Source organism: Bos mutus, chromosome 9 (genome assembly GCF_027580195.1).
Source record: "Bos mutus isolate GX-2022 chromosome 9, NWIPB_WYAK_1.1, whole genome shotgun sequence".
Taxonomy (NCBI): Eukaryota; Metazoa; Chordata; class Mammalia; order Artiodactyla; family Bovidae; genus Bos; species Bos mutus.
The window spans coordinates 84,583,583-84,600,780 of NC_091625.1; the positions used below are offsets into that span (position 1 = coordinate 84,583,583).

At 33.7% G+C, this 17,198-nt stretch overlaps 1 protein-coding gene across 5 annotated transcripts in view; it reads left to right on the top strand.

Moving 5' to 3' along the window:
* The window catches only part of STXBP5 (syntaxin binding protein 5), a 157,146-nt gene extending 142,897 nt beyond the window's left edge, over positions 1–14,249 (top strand). For all 5 annotated transcript variants that reach the window (XM_005894662.3, XM_005894663.3, XM_070376830.1 and 2 more), the window contains 3 exons: positions 4,533–4,644; positions 8,579–8,799; positions 10,858–14,249. In XM_005894662.3, coding sequence (XP_005894724.1) covers positions 4,533–4,644; positions 8,579–8,799; positions 10,858–10,899 — 375 coding nt within the window. In that variant the 3' untranslated portion in view covers positions 10,900–14,249. The remainder of the gene's footprint in view (positions 1–4,532; positions 4,645–8,578; positions 8,800–10,857) is intronic.
* Positions 14,250–17,198: the final 2,949 nt, after the last annotated feature.

A 17,198-nucleotide genomic window follows, 5' to 3' on the forward strand; every position in this document is an offset into this window, starting at 1 on the left:
ATCCACACAGTCAAAGGCTTTGGCATAGTCAATAAAGCAGAAATAGATGCTTTTCTGGGACTCTCTTGCTTTTTCCATGATCCAGCGGATGTTGGCAATTTGATCTCTGGTTCCCTTGCCTTTTCTAAAACCAGCTTGAACATCAGGAAGTTCACGATTCACATATTGCTGAAGCCTGGCTTGGAGAATTTTGAGCATTACTTTACTAGCGTGTGAGATGAGTAAAAACTTGATCTCTGAAACCAATAAAATTGATCTCAAGCCAGACTGATTGTGAAGAGAGAAGTATATCAAGAATGAGAGAAGTGACTTCTGTAGATTCTACAAATGCTACTTAAAATGGATAATAAGGAAATACCATGAACAGCTTTAGGCCAGTAAATTAAAAAACTTAGGAAATGGGCACATGTGGTGTGAGACACATATTACCAAAGTTCACTCAAGAAAAAAAATAGATAACCCAGAGAATTCTATAGGGAAATTGAAGTTAGAAACCGTGGACAAAGACAATTGAGGCCTCAGTGGCTTCATTTGTGAATTCTATCAACATTTCAGGAAGAAATGGTACCAGTTCTATTTAAATCTCTCAAAAGTTAAAGAGGGGAAATGTTTCCTAACTTGTTAATGGTATGTTCATAGAACATGTTACCAAAACCAATGATTTTAGAGTAAAGAAAATTACATATAAATCAATATTCTTTACAAATATAGATGTTAAAATTCTAAGCAAAATTTTAGCAAGTTGAACCTAACAGTATATCAGATGGATAATTCTGGTCATGATAATTCATCATAACCAAATAGGATTTATCCCAGGAATGTAGAGTTGACTTCACATTTATAAATCAATCTATGGAATTCACATTAGTAAATTTAAAAAACAAAAGCAGTTGACAAAATTCAACATCCATTCCTGATTAAAGAAAAGTCACACAAGGTATAAATGGGAACTTAAAAGGCATCTAGGAAAATCTGCACCTGACGTAATACTTAGTGTTGAGACAGTGCCGTGAATATTGGTGTTTTCATTTTCTTCAGCTGTATACCCCGGAGTGGAATTGCTGGATCGTAAGGTAGTTCTAGTTTTTTGGAGAACTTCCATGCAGTTTTCCATAGTGCTGCACCAGTTCACATTCCTACCAGCTGTGTGCTAAATTCCCATCAGCAGTTTCCCTCCCTCCACATCCTTACCAGCATTTGTTATTTGTGGACTTTTTGATGATAGCCATTCTTAGAGTAGCCAAGATATGGAAGAACCTAAGTGTCCCATCAGCAGATGAATGGATAAAGAAAATGTGATAGATAGATAGATATACGCACACATATACATACATATGATGGAATACTACTTAGCCAAAATGAGAATGAAATTTTGCCAGTTACCTATATACCATAATATCTTAGTGAAATAAGTCAGAGAAAGGCATACAGTATATTATCACTTATATGTGAAATCTAAAAAATAAATATCTATAATAAAACAGTAACAGACTCACACATGTAGAAAACTAGGGGTTACCAGCGGGTAGAGGGCAGGAAAGAAGAGCAATATAAGGATAATGGATTACATCTATGTATAAAATAAATAAACTATAAGGATATATTGTACAGCATGGGGACTACAGCCAATATTTTATCATTATTTTTTTAACTTTTATTCATTTGTTTGGCTGCTTCAGGTCTTAGTTCTGTCTTCGTTGTAGTATGCAGGCTCTTTAACTGCAGCATGTGGGATCTAGTTCCCTGACCAGGAATCAAACCCAGGCCCCCAGCACTGGGAGTACAGTCTTAGCTACTGGGCCACCAGGAAAGGCCCAGTTTCATGATAACTTTAAATGGAGTGTGATCTGTACAAATATTGAATCACTATGTTGTATATCTGAAGGTAATAAAATAAGTCAGCTAATATTACAGTTCAGTTTAAGAAAAAAGTGATAAAGCGTATGCATTGACTCATTCATGAAATTAGATTCCTGTATTTTATCACTTATTAACACAAATGAGATACAGTTGTCTAACATCAGACAAGTATATTTGTTTCTGTACCTTCATATTTTAGAGTAGTTTAAAAGTTCCAGACATTGTTTCAGATGTATTACTATTACTAGATGTAGAGAAATATCACAGATAATAAAAATCTATTTAGATTTCACCATTGTTTATTAGTCATTAAAGTTAATTATCCTAAAGAATATGTTTATCATAATTAAAATTTTTATTTAAATACAAATGAAAAGTATTTAAGATACTATTCAATGGTATTGAAATACATAACTTTTTTAACATCAGTATTCCTCTCCAAATCCTAATACTAATCACAGACTGTGCAGATTCTTTAAGAAATGCCTAATTTTAAACTTCCTTTAAAGGTATATGTTCACAATGGTAATCTAAAGATAAATGACTTCATATTTTCTAATTTGTTTCATCTCCATGTGAAAGGAGGTTTTTCTATTTAATGTATACATCACTCAGTATCTAATCTTGGCATTTTGTGTTATCCTTAACTCATTAAAGATATTCTTCATTATCTTTAATCCTGGTAACATTCCTGAGAGGTAAGTATTAATATTACTTCTTTATAAAGTTACGGAAACCAGTTCTCTGAGAGACTGACTTGCCTAAGATCCTTCTGCATGTAAAAGGCAGAGGTGAGAATCAAACCCAGGTCCATGTGGTTCCAATTTATACTCATCCCAGTACACTATAGTGACTCTTAATTTATAACTATAATCTCTGCATTTTAAATATCCTACTTTATACTTACAAAATTACATGATCATTAAATACTAAGTAAGAAGAGTAAACCACTGTTCTAAAGTGAGGTAAATTTGAAAGAGTGTATTTTTATGCTGTGACTCTATATCTGTCGTATTACTCTATGCTGTGACTCTGTGCTGCTGCTGCTGCTGCTAAGTCGCTTTAGTCGTGTCCGACTCTGTGTGACCCCATAGACGGCAGCCCACCAGGCTCCCCCGTCCCTGGGATTCTCCAGGCAAGAATACTGGAGTGGGTTGCTCTATATATGTCTATATATCTCTTATTATTGATTTAGCATAAAAGACACTCAAATGGTAGCTGTTTGCAGTTTGTTGTATCGACTTAATAAATGCAGTTTAAATTATAATCTGTAGAGTATTGTATAAAAAAGATTGGAAATATGTCTAAAATCACCTTTGTTATACAGGCAAATGTAAATTTGAATTAAATAATAGGTATTAGTATATTCTATGGTGGATTTTAACAGGTTTGATTGATTGACTTTAGGGAGTTTTTCATTCTAGTTTTACTCCACTTTATAGAAATCAAGAGGAAAGAAAATTTAAATGTAAAGCCTTCAATCCACTTCAGCCTTATAAATGAAACTCTGTGTTGTATATTGTTAACATTATCTCCTTTCATTTATAATCTGGTTGGGGAGACAACATTAATACGGGTGTACCTGTGAATTCCCTGGCAGTCAGTGGTTAAGACTCCATGCTCTCATTATAGCTGAGGGCCTGGCCTCAATCTCTGGTCAGGGAATTAAAATCCCACAAAACAAAAGGTGCAACCAAAAAATGAAAAAAAGAAATATGGATATGTCTAAAAGTAAAATCTTGGGACATCCTTTATTAACTTGCTTAGCCCAGCCCTAAGAAAGAAACTCTAAAAAGTACATATTTTTAGCTCCAACTATAATGTAATATCAGACAGAACTACCTGGAACCAATCGTGTACTTGTCATTTCCATCATAGCTACTTCTCTTTACTGGGCAGAAATGCAGTCCCAAGCCTCACTATACTTTTATTTTGCTTTTAAAGGTTCCCAGAGTTGCCTTGTAAATAATATTGCTACCATCCTTCTTTTATAGAAACTTCTCTTCTCTCTTTATGTCTCATCTACAAAGTCAGTAAAATGGCAGCAGTTTTTCTTGTCTGCTGACTTACCTTTACCGTTTCTGTGCTCTGAAGAATATTGACAAAAATTTCAGGAAAATCTGACAGTATAGAAAGAAGCCTTTCCACCTCTCAGCCAGATTTCTGGAATTCCAGGTGTATGTTGGCATAATTCTGTTCCCAGCATATGTTTATGAAAAAAGATGTGTCTTTCTAAATTACTGATTTTCTGACTCAGCTATCATTACACTAGACTTCCATTTGCTAATATATTTTCTTATTTCTAATGTAAGAAGACCTAGTTATTAATACAGTTACCAATTCTTGATAATAAGTTATAGTTATATGAATATTTTATCATAAATATTGGAATCTCCTTACAGTTTAAGCTTAAATCATCTTTGTTTAAAATGTGAAGAAAGTAATCTAGCCAAAGTAGCAAACAACAAGTTACTCTTAATCAAATTAATCTTAATTTACTGTTTGACCAAATCAGACTGTTCTAGATCTGATCATTTGAAATGTGCTCATTAATTGTGAACCTCAACAGCTGATGTTATAAGTTTTAGTTAAAGAGTTTACAGGGCTGGTTTTGTGATTATAGTTTAGTGTCCCTGAAACTTTAACAATTACAATCTGTTTTGATTTTAAAGGAAATGTTGGGTGAACTCTTCACTCCTGTAGAAACACCTGAAGCACCAAACAGGGGATTCTTTAAAGGCTTGTTTGGAGGTGGTGCACAATCTCTTGATAGAGAAGAACTATGTAAGTTGATTTATTTAATTTGGATAATATATCTATAAAACAAACATTCAAGCCATGTAAATTTTTATTACGTGTATAAATTTATGTTCACCTTTTTCCTCTCTGTCACGACAATTGATGGATCCATCTTTTAGCAAAATGCATAAAATTGTTTTCTGCCATATTCTAACTCAAATCAGGGGAATAGTTTACTCAGCAAATCAAAATCAGCATGGCTTCAGGCTAAAAAGGAATAAACTTTAAGTGAGTAATTTGAAAATATTTTCTAACTTTCGTTAAATATGATCTTTATTATTATTTTAATTCTGTAATAGACTTTAGTTGATAACCTTAACTTCGAAAAAGTTTTTACATAAACATTTATTTTATCTTACAAAACCTCCGGAACTACTCTCATTGCACTTAGAAGCTTATTTAAAATGTAAAGTCTAGTTCATGTACTATCTTCCATAGAATTGGCACAAATTGGAAACTGGTCCTTGAATGAACTAGTAAATTGATGAATGTTTCACCTTTCTTTCAAATAGGAGCTATTAGCTATTCTTGAATTTTTATTTTCTTTTATTCTTTGTTTTTTACTAGAATATTCTAAAATTTTCCTTTTCTGTTTAGTTTACTAGAAAAACTGTGAGACTAAATATTAGCAAGTAAGAGTGTAGTACAGTTTCATTTTAAAAATTTATCCTAATGATTGGTCAGTCATCTGGGTAATGAGGATTGGTCAGTTGTAATTCATTTAAAAAATGACTGCTCTTCAAGTCATGGGGGACTGATTATTTAGAATAACATTCTTACCAAAATTAATTGATAAAGCTGTACAAAATTCAATTTTTATAAACATCAATGAGCTAACGACATAATGAAGAAAATACACATGGGGAAAGGTGGTAAGTATTGCAGCCTGAGGCCACTTTTGCCCTGGAGTACTTCGCTAATCTAAAGCAGCAAGCTGCAGTTCTGAACTGTGTTAAGACCAGCCAGGTAGGCTCCCAGAATTGGCTAAGGTGGCAACCCTGATAAATAACGCTTCCTCTTTGAAAGGACCCCAAGGACCAAGCTTAAGGACTTAAGCCATAGCTTAAGAGTAAAACTGATGTGAGCATATACACAAATAAACATTTAATGAAGCCCTTATCAACTCGCTGCCCCAAACTTTGTAACTTACTCTAAATTTTATTTGGGAATTCAAAAGTTCTCTCCTTTTCTGTTTAACACTGTACTAGAGTCTTTAACCAGGGCAATTAGGCAAAAAGACTATAGCTGGCATGCAGTTGGAATGGAAGGAATGAAACTGTCTCTCTTTGCAGATGACAGCCCTGCCTGTAGAAAATCTTCAGGAAACCACACACACAGTGGTTCACTACTGGTGGTTAGGACTCAGCACTTCCACTGCTGTGGCCCGGGGCTCAATCCCTGCTTGGGGAATAAGATCCTGCAAGCTGCACTGTGCAGCCAAAATAAAATTTTAATTAAAAAATAAAACACATTCTAGGCAATAAACATGTTCAACAAGATTTTAGGATACAAGGTCCATATAAAGAGTCAATTGCATTTCTATACACTAGCAATGGACAAAACAAAAATTAAGAAAGGAGTTTCCTTTATCAAAAAGATGAAATACTAGAACATACACTAAAAAATATGCTAAAAAATTCAAACATCATTTAAAGAAATTAAGACATAAATGGATTAATATCTGCGTTCATGGATTGGAAAATTTAATGTTGCTGAGACGGCAGTACTCCCCATATTGATCGATATATTCAACACAATCCCTGTCAAAGTCCAAGCCGGTTTTTTGAAGAAAGAAATAAGCTGCTTCTAAGATTCATATGGAAATGGAAAGGATTCAAAATAGCCACACACACACACACACACTTTTTTTTGTAAAGAAAAAAGATCTGAGTCACATTTTGATTTCCAGTGTTGTTACAAATCGGGGATCGATCAAGATAGTGTGGTACAGGCATTAGAATGGATACATAGACCAATGGAAAAGAATTGAATGTCCAGAAACAAGCCCATACATGTGTGGTCAGGTGATTTTCTACATGGACGCCAAGAAACTCCAGTGGTGAGAGAGTGGTCTTTTAACAGATGGTGTTGGGACAGTGGATATCCACATGCAAGAGAATCCAACTCATACCGTACACAAAAATTAATAACTCAAAATGGATCAAAGACCTCAATGTAAGAGCTAAAACTATAAAACTCTTAGAAGAAAACCTAAGTGTAAATCTTTGCAACCTTAGATTACACAATGGTTTCTCAGATATGACACCTAAATCAAAACCAACCAAAGAAAACAATAAATTGAGTTCTAAAATTAGAAGTAAGAAAACATAATGATATCTATTGAGTCTAATAGCCAGAGTGTTAAAAAAAATTCTTAAAATTTTTTTATTCTTACTCAACAATAAAAAGCCAAATAGTCCAATTTTAAATGGGCAAAGGGTTTGAATAGACTTTTCTCCAAAGAAAACATACAAATTGCCAATAAACACGTGCAAAGATGCTCAATATCTTTTGTCGTTAGAGAAATGCAAATGAAAACCACCATGAAATACCACTTCACATTTACCAGGATGGCTGTATTCAAAAAGATGATCTTCTCAAGAATATGGAGAAATTGGAACCCTTACAAGTTGCTGGTGGAAATATAAAATAGTGTAACCTCTTTGGAAAACTCCAGCAATTTCTCAAGAAGTTAAACATGAAGTTACGTGACCCAACAATTCCATGACTAAGTGTACACCCAAGAGAATTGAAAACATGTGTTCACACAAAAACGTACAGATGTTCATAGCAGCACTATTCATAACAGCCAAAAAGTGGCAACAACTCAAATGCCCATCAACTGATGAATAGATAAACAAAATATTATATATCCATATCCATACAATAGAATATTACTCGATTATTAAAAAGGATGAAGTACTGCCACATGCTACCATATGATTGAATCTTGACATTAAGTGAAAGAAGTGTGTGAATCATTTGTATGAAATGTTCAAAATAGGAAAATTTATGGAGACAGAGGGGATTATTGATTGCCAAGGACTGAGACGACGAGGAAATGGAAAGTCACTGCTAATAATCATGTAGTTGTTTGGGTGTTTTGTTTTTGAGTGATAAAAATGCTTGAGAATTAGTAGTTGTACAGCCTTCTGAATAAACTTCAAGTTACTGAATTGTTTAGGAGTAAATTTTATGGTATGAATTACATTTCTAAAGAAAGAATGTATACTAAAGTAAGAGGGAATCTGACATCAGTTTTTAACAGAATTTTGAAGACTTGCAGGCATTAGGTTGTTAGGTCATGAGGGTCTAGGTTGCAAAGAAAAAGGAAGCAATAAATTCCTGAGATCTGTTGAAGACAAACGTGATCTATTTGGTAAGCAACAAGATAAATGGATAGAAAGAAAGGAATGTGGTTACATACAACTTTTGGAGACTGAAAAGAAATACTGAATAAATTCTACATTTTTCTTCTAAGCCGAAGCATAGTATTTCAAGTGTGAGGAAAGTACAGAGTGAATAAAACAAATACGTATATTTAAATCTGTGTCTTTGAATTTAAATATCTTTAATTTTTGGACACTTAAGAGTGATTTTTTTACTGTTATTAAAGTGGTATCAGTGTACCCATCATCCATTCCAACAAATAATTGTCACTTTTTTGCTCAAGTTCTACTATATGAACTAGAATGAAATATTTATTAATATATGTTGTATTTCTATATACTTGAAAAGTATCTAAAAGTTAATTGCTAAAACAATCATAATAAAATACATAATAATTACAAAGTAATATATAAAAATACTTCAATTATATTGTCAGTCAAGTGTGTTTTAATGCTGTCAGAAGATAGAATTTTACATTAATTAAAGTTTTCATTTTCTGGGTTACTCTTTCATGTGTCAAATCATTCAGTTGGAGAATCGTCCTCAGGAAAGGCTTCAAGGAGCCTTGCTCAGCACATCCCTGGCCCTGGTGGCATTGAAGGCGTGAAAGGAGCGGCATCTGGTGTTGTTGGTGAACTCGCACGAGCCCGGCTGGCACTGGACGAGAGAGGGCAGAAACTTAGCGACCTGGAAGAAAGAACTGCAGCTATGTTATCCAGTGCAGACTCATTCTCTAAACATGCTCACGAGGTATGTCTGTCAAACAGATACCTAAGGCAAAAAGCCTAGATAAAGCAAGTATGAAAATTATTGTATTTTTATATCTGTTGTATTTTGACACACAAATTTTCTTCTCATATCCTCAGTATGGTTGCAGATTCCTAAATTTTGCCACTAGAGGGAACCATTACAAGACTCTAAGTAGCCTTTGATCTCTCAACTGAAGTTCATTAATTTTGAAGGAACCTGCTCCCCCTTCAGGCTTTTTTTTTAAACAAAATCAATAAAAACAAAGTTAATTTTCCTAAATTCCTCAGATTGTACTACTAACTTCTGCTAGAAAAGAAAATAATTTATCTCTTGATTCTTTAGGTAGATTTAATCCAGGGAAATGATACTAAATGTGTCTGTAGACCAATTCATGCAGAGGAGTAATGTGCATTTTTGCAGTGAATTCATCTTGATGAACGAGGAAGCTGTGATGGAGGTTAGAAACAGAGACTATGAAGTAAGGGAGCCCTAATTGGCCCTCCTACAAATACACTTTGTTAGCCAGAGTAACACCCTTGAAAAACTGAAGTCTGTTAGGTGGAATGGCAGAGAAGGCAATGGCAACCCACTCCAGTACTCTTGCCTGGAAAATCTCATGGGCAGAGGAGCCTGGTAGGCTGCAATCCATGGGGTCGCTAAGAGTCCGGCACGACTGAGCGACTTCACTTTCACTTTCATGCATTGGAGAAGGAACTGGCAACCCACTCCAGTACTCTTGCCTGGAGAATCCTAGGGACAGGGGAGCCTGGTGGGCTGCAGTCTCTGGGGTCGCACAGAGTAGGACACGACTGAGGTGACTTAGCAACAGCAGCAGGTGGAATGGAGTACATGTTTCTCATTTTGACAGGTCTGCCACTCCCTGATACTTCATACTGGGCTACTTCTCACATTTAGTTCCTAGCCTAGCCCTCAAAGACATTTTGCTTTTATTACCTGAAGACACCGTATTAAGGTTGTTTTTACATTTGAGTACCCAGTCTGTCAGTAATAGCTCTTCTTTAAACTTTAGGTCAAAAGCCATCTCTTGCTTGCTCAATAATGTTGACAGCTAGCATGTATGAAAGAGGTAACTTGAGCTAAGAGATTTTTCCAGGTTTTCAAAGAGATTTTTGTGAGTCCTTGTATGAGGGCCACACATCTCAGAAAAAGGCTGCTGCTGCTGCTAAGTCACTTCAGTCATGTCCAACTCTGTGCGACCCCATAGACGGCAGCCCACCATGCCTTCAAATCTAAGTCAAGACTTATGTTCACATAACAATGAACCTGACTATGATCTCTAAGGCATGTAACATTTCAGTCAGCCTCAGAATGTATCTACAGTCTAAATATTTAGCCAAGAGCTCAATCCCTAGCTGTTAGCTTTTCCCTTCTACCAAATGTTCCTCAGCCATATTTGAGAGTATAAAAAAGACAGTACATTGAGTTGGTTAAATCATGGGTTTTTAGATTAGACTACATGAGTTCAAATCCCAGTTTCACCACTGTGTTATCTTGGCTAACCTCTTTAAGCCTCAGTTTCTTCATTTGTAAAACAGGGAGACTAACGATGCCCAGCACATAGAGTTGTTGTGAGGATCAAGTGAATCCATGCAGGGAACATACATGGCTCAGAGACAGCGGCTCAGCAAACTGTAGATGGCAGCAGTACTAGTCTCGGCCTTGCCTTCTCCAGGTTCTTTAAGCTTTATTTTTAATTCAGTTAAGAGAACTGAAAGTTACTTATTTTTTAAGTTATTAGCTTATGTCACCAAAGAATGCACTGAGCTAAAACTTACTTATATCATGTCTTTTAAGAAATGTGAGGACCTTCTATGCTCGTTCTTCATAGTTATAGTCTTTTTTTCCTTGAAACAGAACAGTTCTTATTTCTTGCGTTCAGTATGAATACTGAATATTAAAAACTGTAGAATGCTTCAGAATAATTTTAATGTTTTAGAAAACTATAGAAACCAGTTTATAAATGTTGTTATTCTGTTATTCTGTTGTTATTCTTAAACATTTTTTAAACATGTTTTTTTCTTATTTTCTCCCCTTTAGATGATGTTGAAATACAAAGATAAGAAGTGGTACCAGTTCTGATAACCAGAAACCCAGCTAAAGTTCAACATCAGCCAGAAGGAAAAAGAATTTTCCTTTTTTATGTTATTGATTTCACTTTAGAAAGTTAACAAGAAAGGGATGTTTGTCACTGGATACTGCTCTTTCCTAGCACAATCACGCCCTGTCTTACCTCAGTCGTGTGGCTTTAACTGAGGCGTGCTCACACACACTCAAGGAGGAGTAGATGGTGCGGGCCAGCTATGAGCTGACAGTCTGGGAATTAGCATGGTGGTCACATGTTACAAATGAAGAAACAGAGGGATTCGAGGAGACGTGGCAGGGACTATTCCTGGATCATTCCTGTATTAAACTTTCATATGCCAACAGATTCCGTGCTGTCCTGTTTCCATCAGTGTTTGACCTCTTTGAGGGAGAAGCAGTAAGTCAGAAGTCTCGAAGCTGAAACAGTTATGTTTGTATCATTGACTGAAGTATAAACTGCTGTCTTGGACTTTCCCTCCCTTCAGCTGACTGGTCATCAGTATCATTAGTGAAAAAAAAAAACAACAAACTGTTTGTTACCATATCTTTAGACAGATAAGCTGAATGGTGGGCTTTAAATAATAAAAACATACACATAGTTGACTTGTGTATGGGCTACCCTTGGATTCTTGTTATTGTATACTTGTGTTTAGTCCATATTTTGTCAAAAGCAAAACAAGGCGATACATCACTTTTCATTGAAAAGAAAAGTGTAGAGCATGACTGAACTGCTCATCATTCTGGGAGTTTCCATGTAGTGACTGTGCAGTGTGGAAAGTGAGAAAAACCTCCATTGTGCTGAGGAGAATACTTCAATGTCTCTTGTCATTGTGCTCATTAATTCAGCTAAAGGTGGATTTGACCAAAATACTTACTGGTTAAATTTGTGGAGATGTTGAAATCAGCTAAGTTTTTAATTTTGCTTGAATTTTTATAAAATGTTTAACCCAATGTACCTTTGCATTGTTTGATTAAAATTGCTTTAAAAAATGTTTCATTATTTCAGTAAAATGTTCAGCTCCCTTTAAAAATAAAAAAAAGCGCCCTTCATTTGCTAACAGTTCCAGTACACTCAGGTGATGAGGCAATTAACTCTTAGTGCACATGCCGTCGCATGGAAAAACTCAAAAGCATCCATTGTCAATAATTATCTAAGAGTCTAGTCTGACCTACAAAGTATTTTCTGTAGAAATATACTATAAATCTGTACGTGTCCTTTCAAGGTTTTGAAAAACCGAAAAGGAAAATACGTGCATTTTGGTAACTAAATTATTTCTGTACTGGAGTATAAAGCACATGAGACCATCAGTGGACAGTAAGTGACTGGTACTAAAACAGCACACACAGACAGAAGAGAGATAATGGGATAGACCCGGAAGTAGGTGAGCTCATTCTGCAGGCTCATCCGAGATTATTACCGATCGTTCTGAAAGCGACAAAGGATGAATAATCTATAAGCATTATACTTAATGAAATTTAAAATATTTTCTTCTACAAAAAAAATAGTTTAAAACCATTTTCTTTTGTCATTAAGAAATAATCAGAGCACAAATTGATAGCAAACATGATGGTTGTTTTTCTATTCCATACAATCATTAAAGGTTTATATAGAACATGTTAATTTCACAAGTCTGTTTTGTGTTTTTCCTCTTTACTGTTTTCATTGATAAAGCTCTTATGTTTACATTTTATGACGTGCACTACGGGATATGAAAGTTTACATTAAAATTTACTTTGTCATTAGGGAGAGATTGAATATATGTGATAGAGATGATTGATCAAGCCAAAAGAAATATTTTTAAAATACAGTCATTTTCAAAAGTTTTTGAATTTGTAGGAAGACCGATGAGTAACATTTCTGTTTAGTTAATGCCAGCTTTATAATGAACATGTAGCAGTTTACAAATTGCTTAATTTGTATCATATATTATCTAATAAACCCACTGTTCCATGATATGTCACAGGAAGTTTTCAAAGGCCATTTTTTAAAGGTACAGTTTCGTGTCATCAGTAAAATCAGTAGTTAATGGATTTGAAGTTGAGAAGCACTAAGTAAAGTAATATACATGAACGGTTGGTTCCCCATTCATGTGTAAGGGCATATTAGCTCCAATTATTTGATTTGCTATGTTGTTTTGTGTTAATTGTATATCAACTTAATTTTTATATCAACTGTCATTTTTCCTGTTGTATATAAAATGAACCAATCTTGTAATTATTTTCAAATAGAGAAGTAAATACATTTACCTGAGGTGGATTTTATAAGAAAACCTTGAATCAATATTTCAAGTTATTTTATTTCATTTTTAAATTAATCTACAAATTATGCACAGCAAACTAGAAACTCACGTAGGATTAGAAAGCTTGAAGTATTTTTGAAAATAGGAAATAAGCTTCTCAGAGTTATACTTGATTCAGTCTGTAGATAAGAGACAGTCTGCAGTAATAACTAACCCAGGGAATTTATTGTAATTTGAGAGGTAACATCTCTATTTTTTTTCTAACACAAAAAGTTATAGTCACCAGCAAGCCAAGATTTCAGGAAAACAAACCAAAAAAAAAAAGTCAAAATAGAAAATATTAGAAAAATGAAAGATTTTTATGTGCTTCCTCCATATCTTCAAACATTATTTTTTGTTGCCTTTGTCCTTGACTCTAAAATCATTGAAGTATTCATTGACTAGCAGTCTGTCAATAGGAAGTGGTTTCCATATATGTACCACATATCTGGTTCATTTCACTTTTCAAACCAAAATCCATATGTATTTGCTTTAGAAGATTATTTGAAACTTTCTGATAACTTCTGTATATTACATCATTTGAAGTTTTGCATCATCTTAATTCCCTTGGTTTGCATTTCAATTGTACTGTTTCCAAAAATGGTTATAGATATAACTGAGCTATTGCTAACTTCTTAATTTGATTTTCTAATGGATGTGAAAAAATGCTGCTAATGGTCTGTTATTATGTGTAGTAGATGACAATTTAAGTACAGAACTTTAAAGAAAGACATATCTCTTTTCCTTAGAACTTTTTAATTGTAGGTTTCTCTGAAGTTATTTTGTGTAGATATATGTTTTAAACAAGTCTGAAAGTGTTACATAGTTTTTGATTACAGGAGTGGTGGGAAAACAACTGAGGAAAGGAAAAATAGGCGAAAGACACCATGGACTTCAAAGTTTCACCCTGAGTTCTATATTCCATATATGTTTTGCTTAAGGCGTTTTCTCACGTGACATTAGAAAAGCTATATCCAAAGGTAAATTTTGTGTGGCAGAGATTTATTTTACATTTTAACTTTTGGGATTTTGTTTGTTTTTGCAAAATAAAGAGCACTGAACTTTAAACTTGAATTTTTTCTGCACTTTTTTAGGTAAAGAAGACTTTTTATTGTCATTGAATTCACATTTCTCCATTCAAATCAAGTGACACATATGTATAAAACATACCAAAATCATGAATATGCTGCTAGTTTAAACAATTAAACTGATCATAGTTTTAAAACCTTCAATAGGGTTTTATATAGTTTTCAAGGATAAAAAATAGTAAAATCATATGCTGTTTGTTTCAGTGTTCTAGGTCTTAAATTATTGCAACACTTTCAGATTTGTTTTAAGATCATACAGTAACATGTTATATTTATACATACTGCTAGAGAATATACTTTTAGTTTTAAAATGGAATTTTTATAAATGTATTCTTTAATTTTAAAAATGGTGAACTTGTTAAGTTTAAGTCGAAGTACTTAAAAAGTATGTATATTATCCATACAAAAAGTTATGTTTTACGCTTATAATAAGAAATACTGGTATCTCATATCGAGATACAATTAATTTTAAAGAAGCATACATCATTCAAAAGTCTTCACACATGACAGGAAAGATACCATTCCTATGGTTAAAAGAAACCCTCTATTGAGCATTTTCAAATATTAATTTTATTTTGGGGAAAATGCCCACAACAATAATTACAAGGTCTTTCTCAATACCTGCAGCTTGCTGTTGGATGCCTACCTTAACTATTGTTTTAAAATATATATATATATATATATATTTAAAATAGTTTTCAGATATTTTCTTCTACCTTTTTTAAAAATAAATTTCCAAAAATGAAAACAGAGTTTATGTATTTTTGTCAATGAAGGTTTTTATTTTGTAGTTTATAGAATTTGTTCCTTATCAGTTTGATACTTGATCAATATTCCTAGACTTTTTAATCTGTATTTACTTTGAAAAAGAGCATTTCTCTATCTTTAAGTGTCTTCTTTTTGTTCTTTTCCCTTTCAGGGTGTTTGTTTTCTTGAGTTGAAATTTATGCCCATAAGTTATTTTTTTTCATTTGAAAATGAATGTGAAGATACTGTTCACAGTTTTTTTTAATTATACTTTTCATCACTGATCAATTTCTTGTAAAGTGCTATGGGAATTGTTTTTCCTGTGAATATTAATGATCTTACTATACCACAGAAGTTTTAAAGGTTCTGTGGACAGAAAATAGTGGTAACAACAACAAAATTAAAGGGAAAACTTTTGCTTACCTTTCTCAGCTGAATAACTTCCCAGTTGTCAAGCTTATAACATTGCTCTCTTCAGTTTCTAATACAGTCTTAAATTACTAGACACACTCATTTACAAATGGAGTGCAGTAGTCCAGGACTATGTGTAATTGCGCTTTTTATTGCACTCTTTACATCAGAAAAATCATGAATGTCAGTTTTGCCAGTATTTCACAATGAGGCTTATAGGTTAAATTAAAATTTTATAGTGTATGTGATGTAAATAAATCAGTGTTAATTTATTGTAGGTTGTTTGGCTTGGGCATTTAAAATGGATATAGGCTAATGACAATGGAATCCTATTTATTTGGGAGTTTTGGGGTTTTTTTTATGCAGTGTGTTTTGTGTTGTTTAAATTTTGCTTCCACTGAAGACAATGTAAGGAATTGGAAACAGATTCAACATACCAATAGACAGTAATGCAAAAAGGGTAAATCATGTTTTAAATTTTAAATTTTTTTTTTTTTTTTTTGTAAATAAATGGTACTGTGATCCTTAGGTGTGACCTCTGCTTAACATGATAGAACTGGAAAAACATCTTGCTTTCTACTTATACTATTGGTTCATTGTAAATGCAACACCAAAAACAATGTTAAAAAGAGCAAGATTAAGTTTTGCTAACACTGTCCACTTCAGGGGCAAGCATGCTTGATATAGAGCTCGAGCTTGTGTCCACCTTGAAATGTACATGCAGATAGTTTTCAGTTGCTGCACTTATTTTTTTTTTTTTAAATCTTGCTCAGTCCAGTAACTATCTCAAAGGTGATTGCTGGAATATGCATTTTCAATATGATTAAAAAACCCATCTCTGTGTACTGTTTCATTAAAAAAAAAAAAAAGCACTATTGCAAACACAGAAAAATGTGTTAAACTTTGTAGTTATTTTGCATTCCTGTACTTTACAAACTGTCATCACAGCAAAAGGTTTAAAAGTAGGTAATGAAATATTTTTGTAAATAAATACCGTTAAGCTGGTATTTTAAAAAATGTATTATAAATTAATGTTTCTGGAAAATGTTCATATATATGTATATGAATGTCTCTTTATGCTGAAGGGCTCTGATTGGGCAAAATAAAATACTCTAATCTCTCTGAAAACTAAATAAGCCCTTTTTTTCTGAAAAATTTGTTTTAATTTTTTCTCTAAATTGTGGAATTAATCCAGTAGTTTAACCTCAGCAAATAATGAAGTAGATTTCTACATCTGCAAAGGAAAAGTCAAGTTAATCAGATAATTCAAGTAAAACAAGCAATACTTTTCTTAACTATCTGAACTTTTTGGTGAAGGTTACCCGCCCCTTCGTTGGGTGGGAAGTACAGGTAAGGGCGAGGGTCCAGCTGCAGATGAAAGCATCTTGACCTTGAGCATGTAGGACAGTCCTCAGCATCTTGTCAAAATTCAGATTTGGATTCCAAGTTTCTAAGGTGGGGCGTGACTTTGCATCTCCAACAGGCTCCCAAGTAATAACATGCTGTGGGCCTGTGGAACACACGAGGTAGTGAGACTAGATAATTTCTGTAATGGCATTTTGCTAGTTAATTTTGTCAGTGTCCCACCTACTTGTACCAAAAATGAACATCACATTGATGGATATAGAACATGAAGCTCACAGAGGACTGACCATTCTTATCATTGTTTCCACTGCATTTTCAGAATAAAGAATATGGTCATTCTCTTATTAAATTGAAGGTTTATTTGATTTTGAAATCTGTATCATCTTATTGCCCACATGGTGGCAGT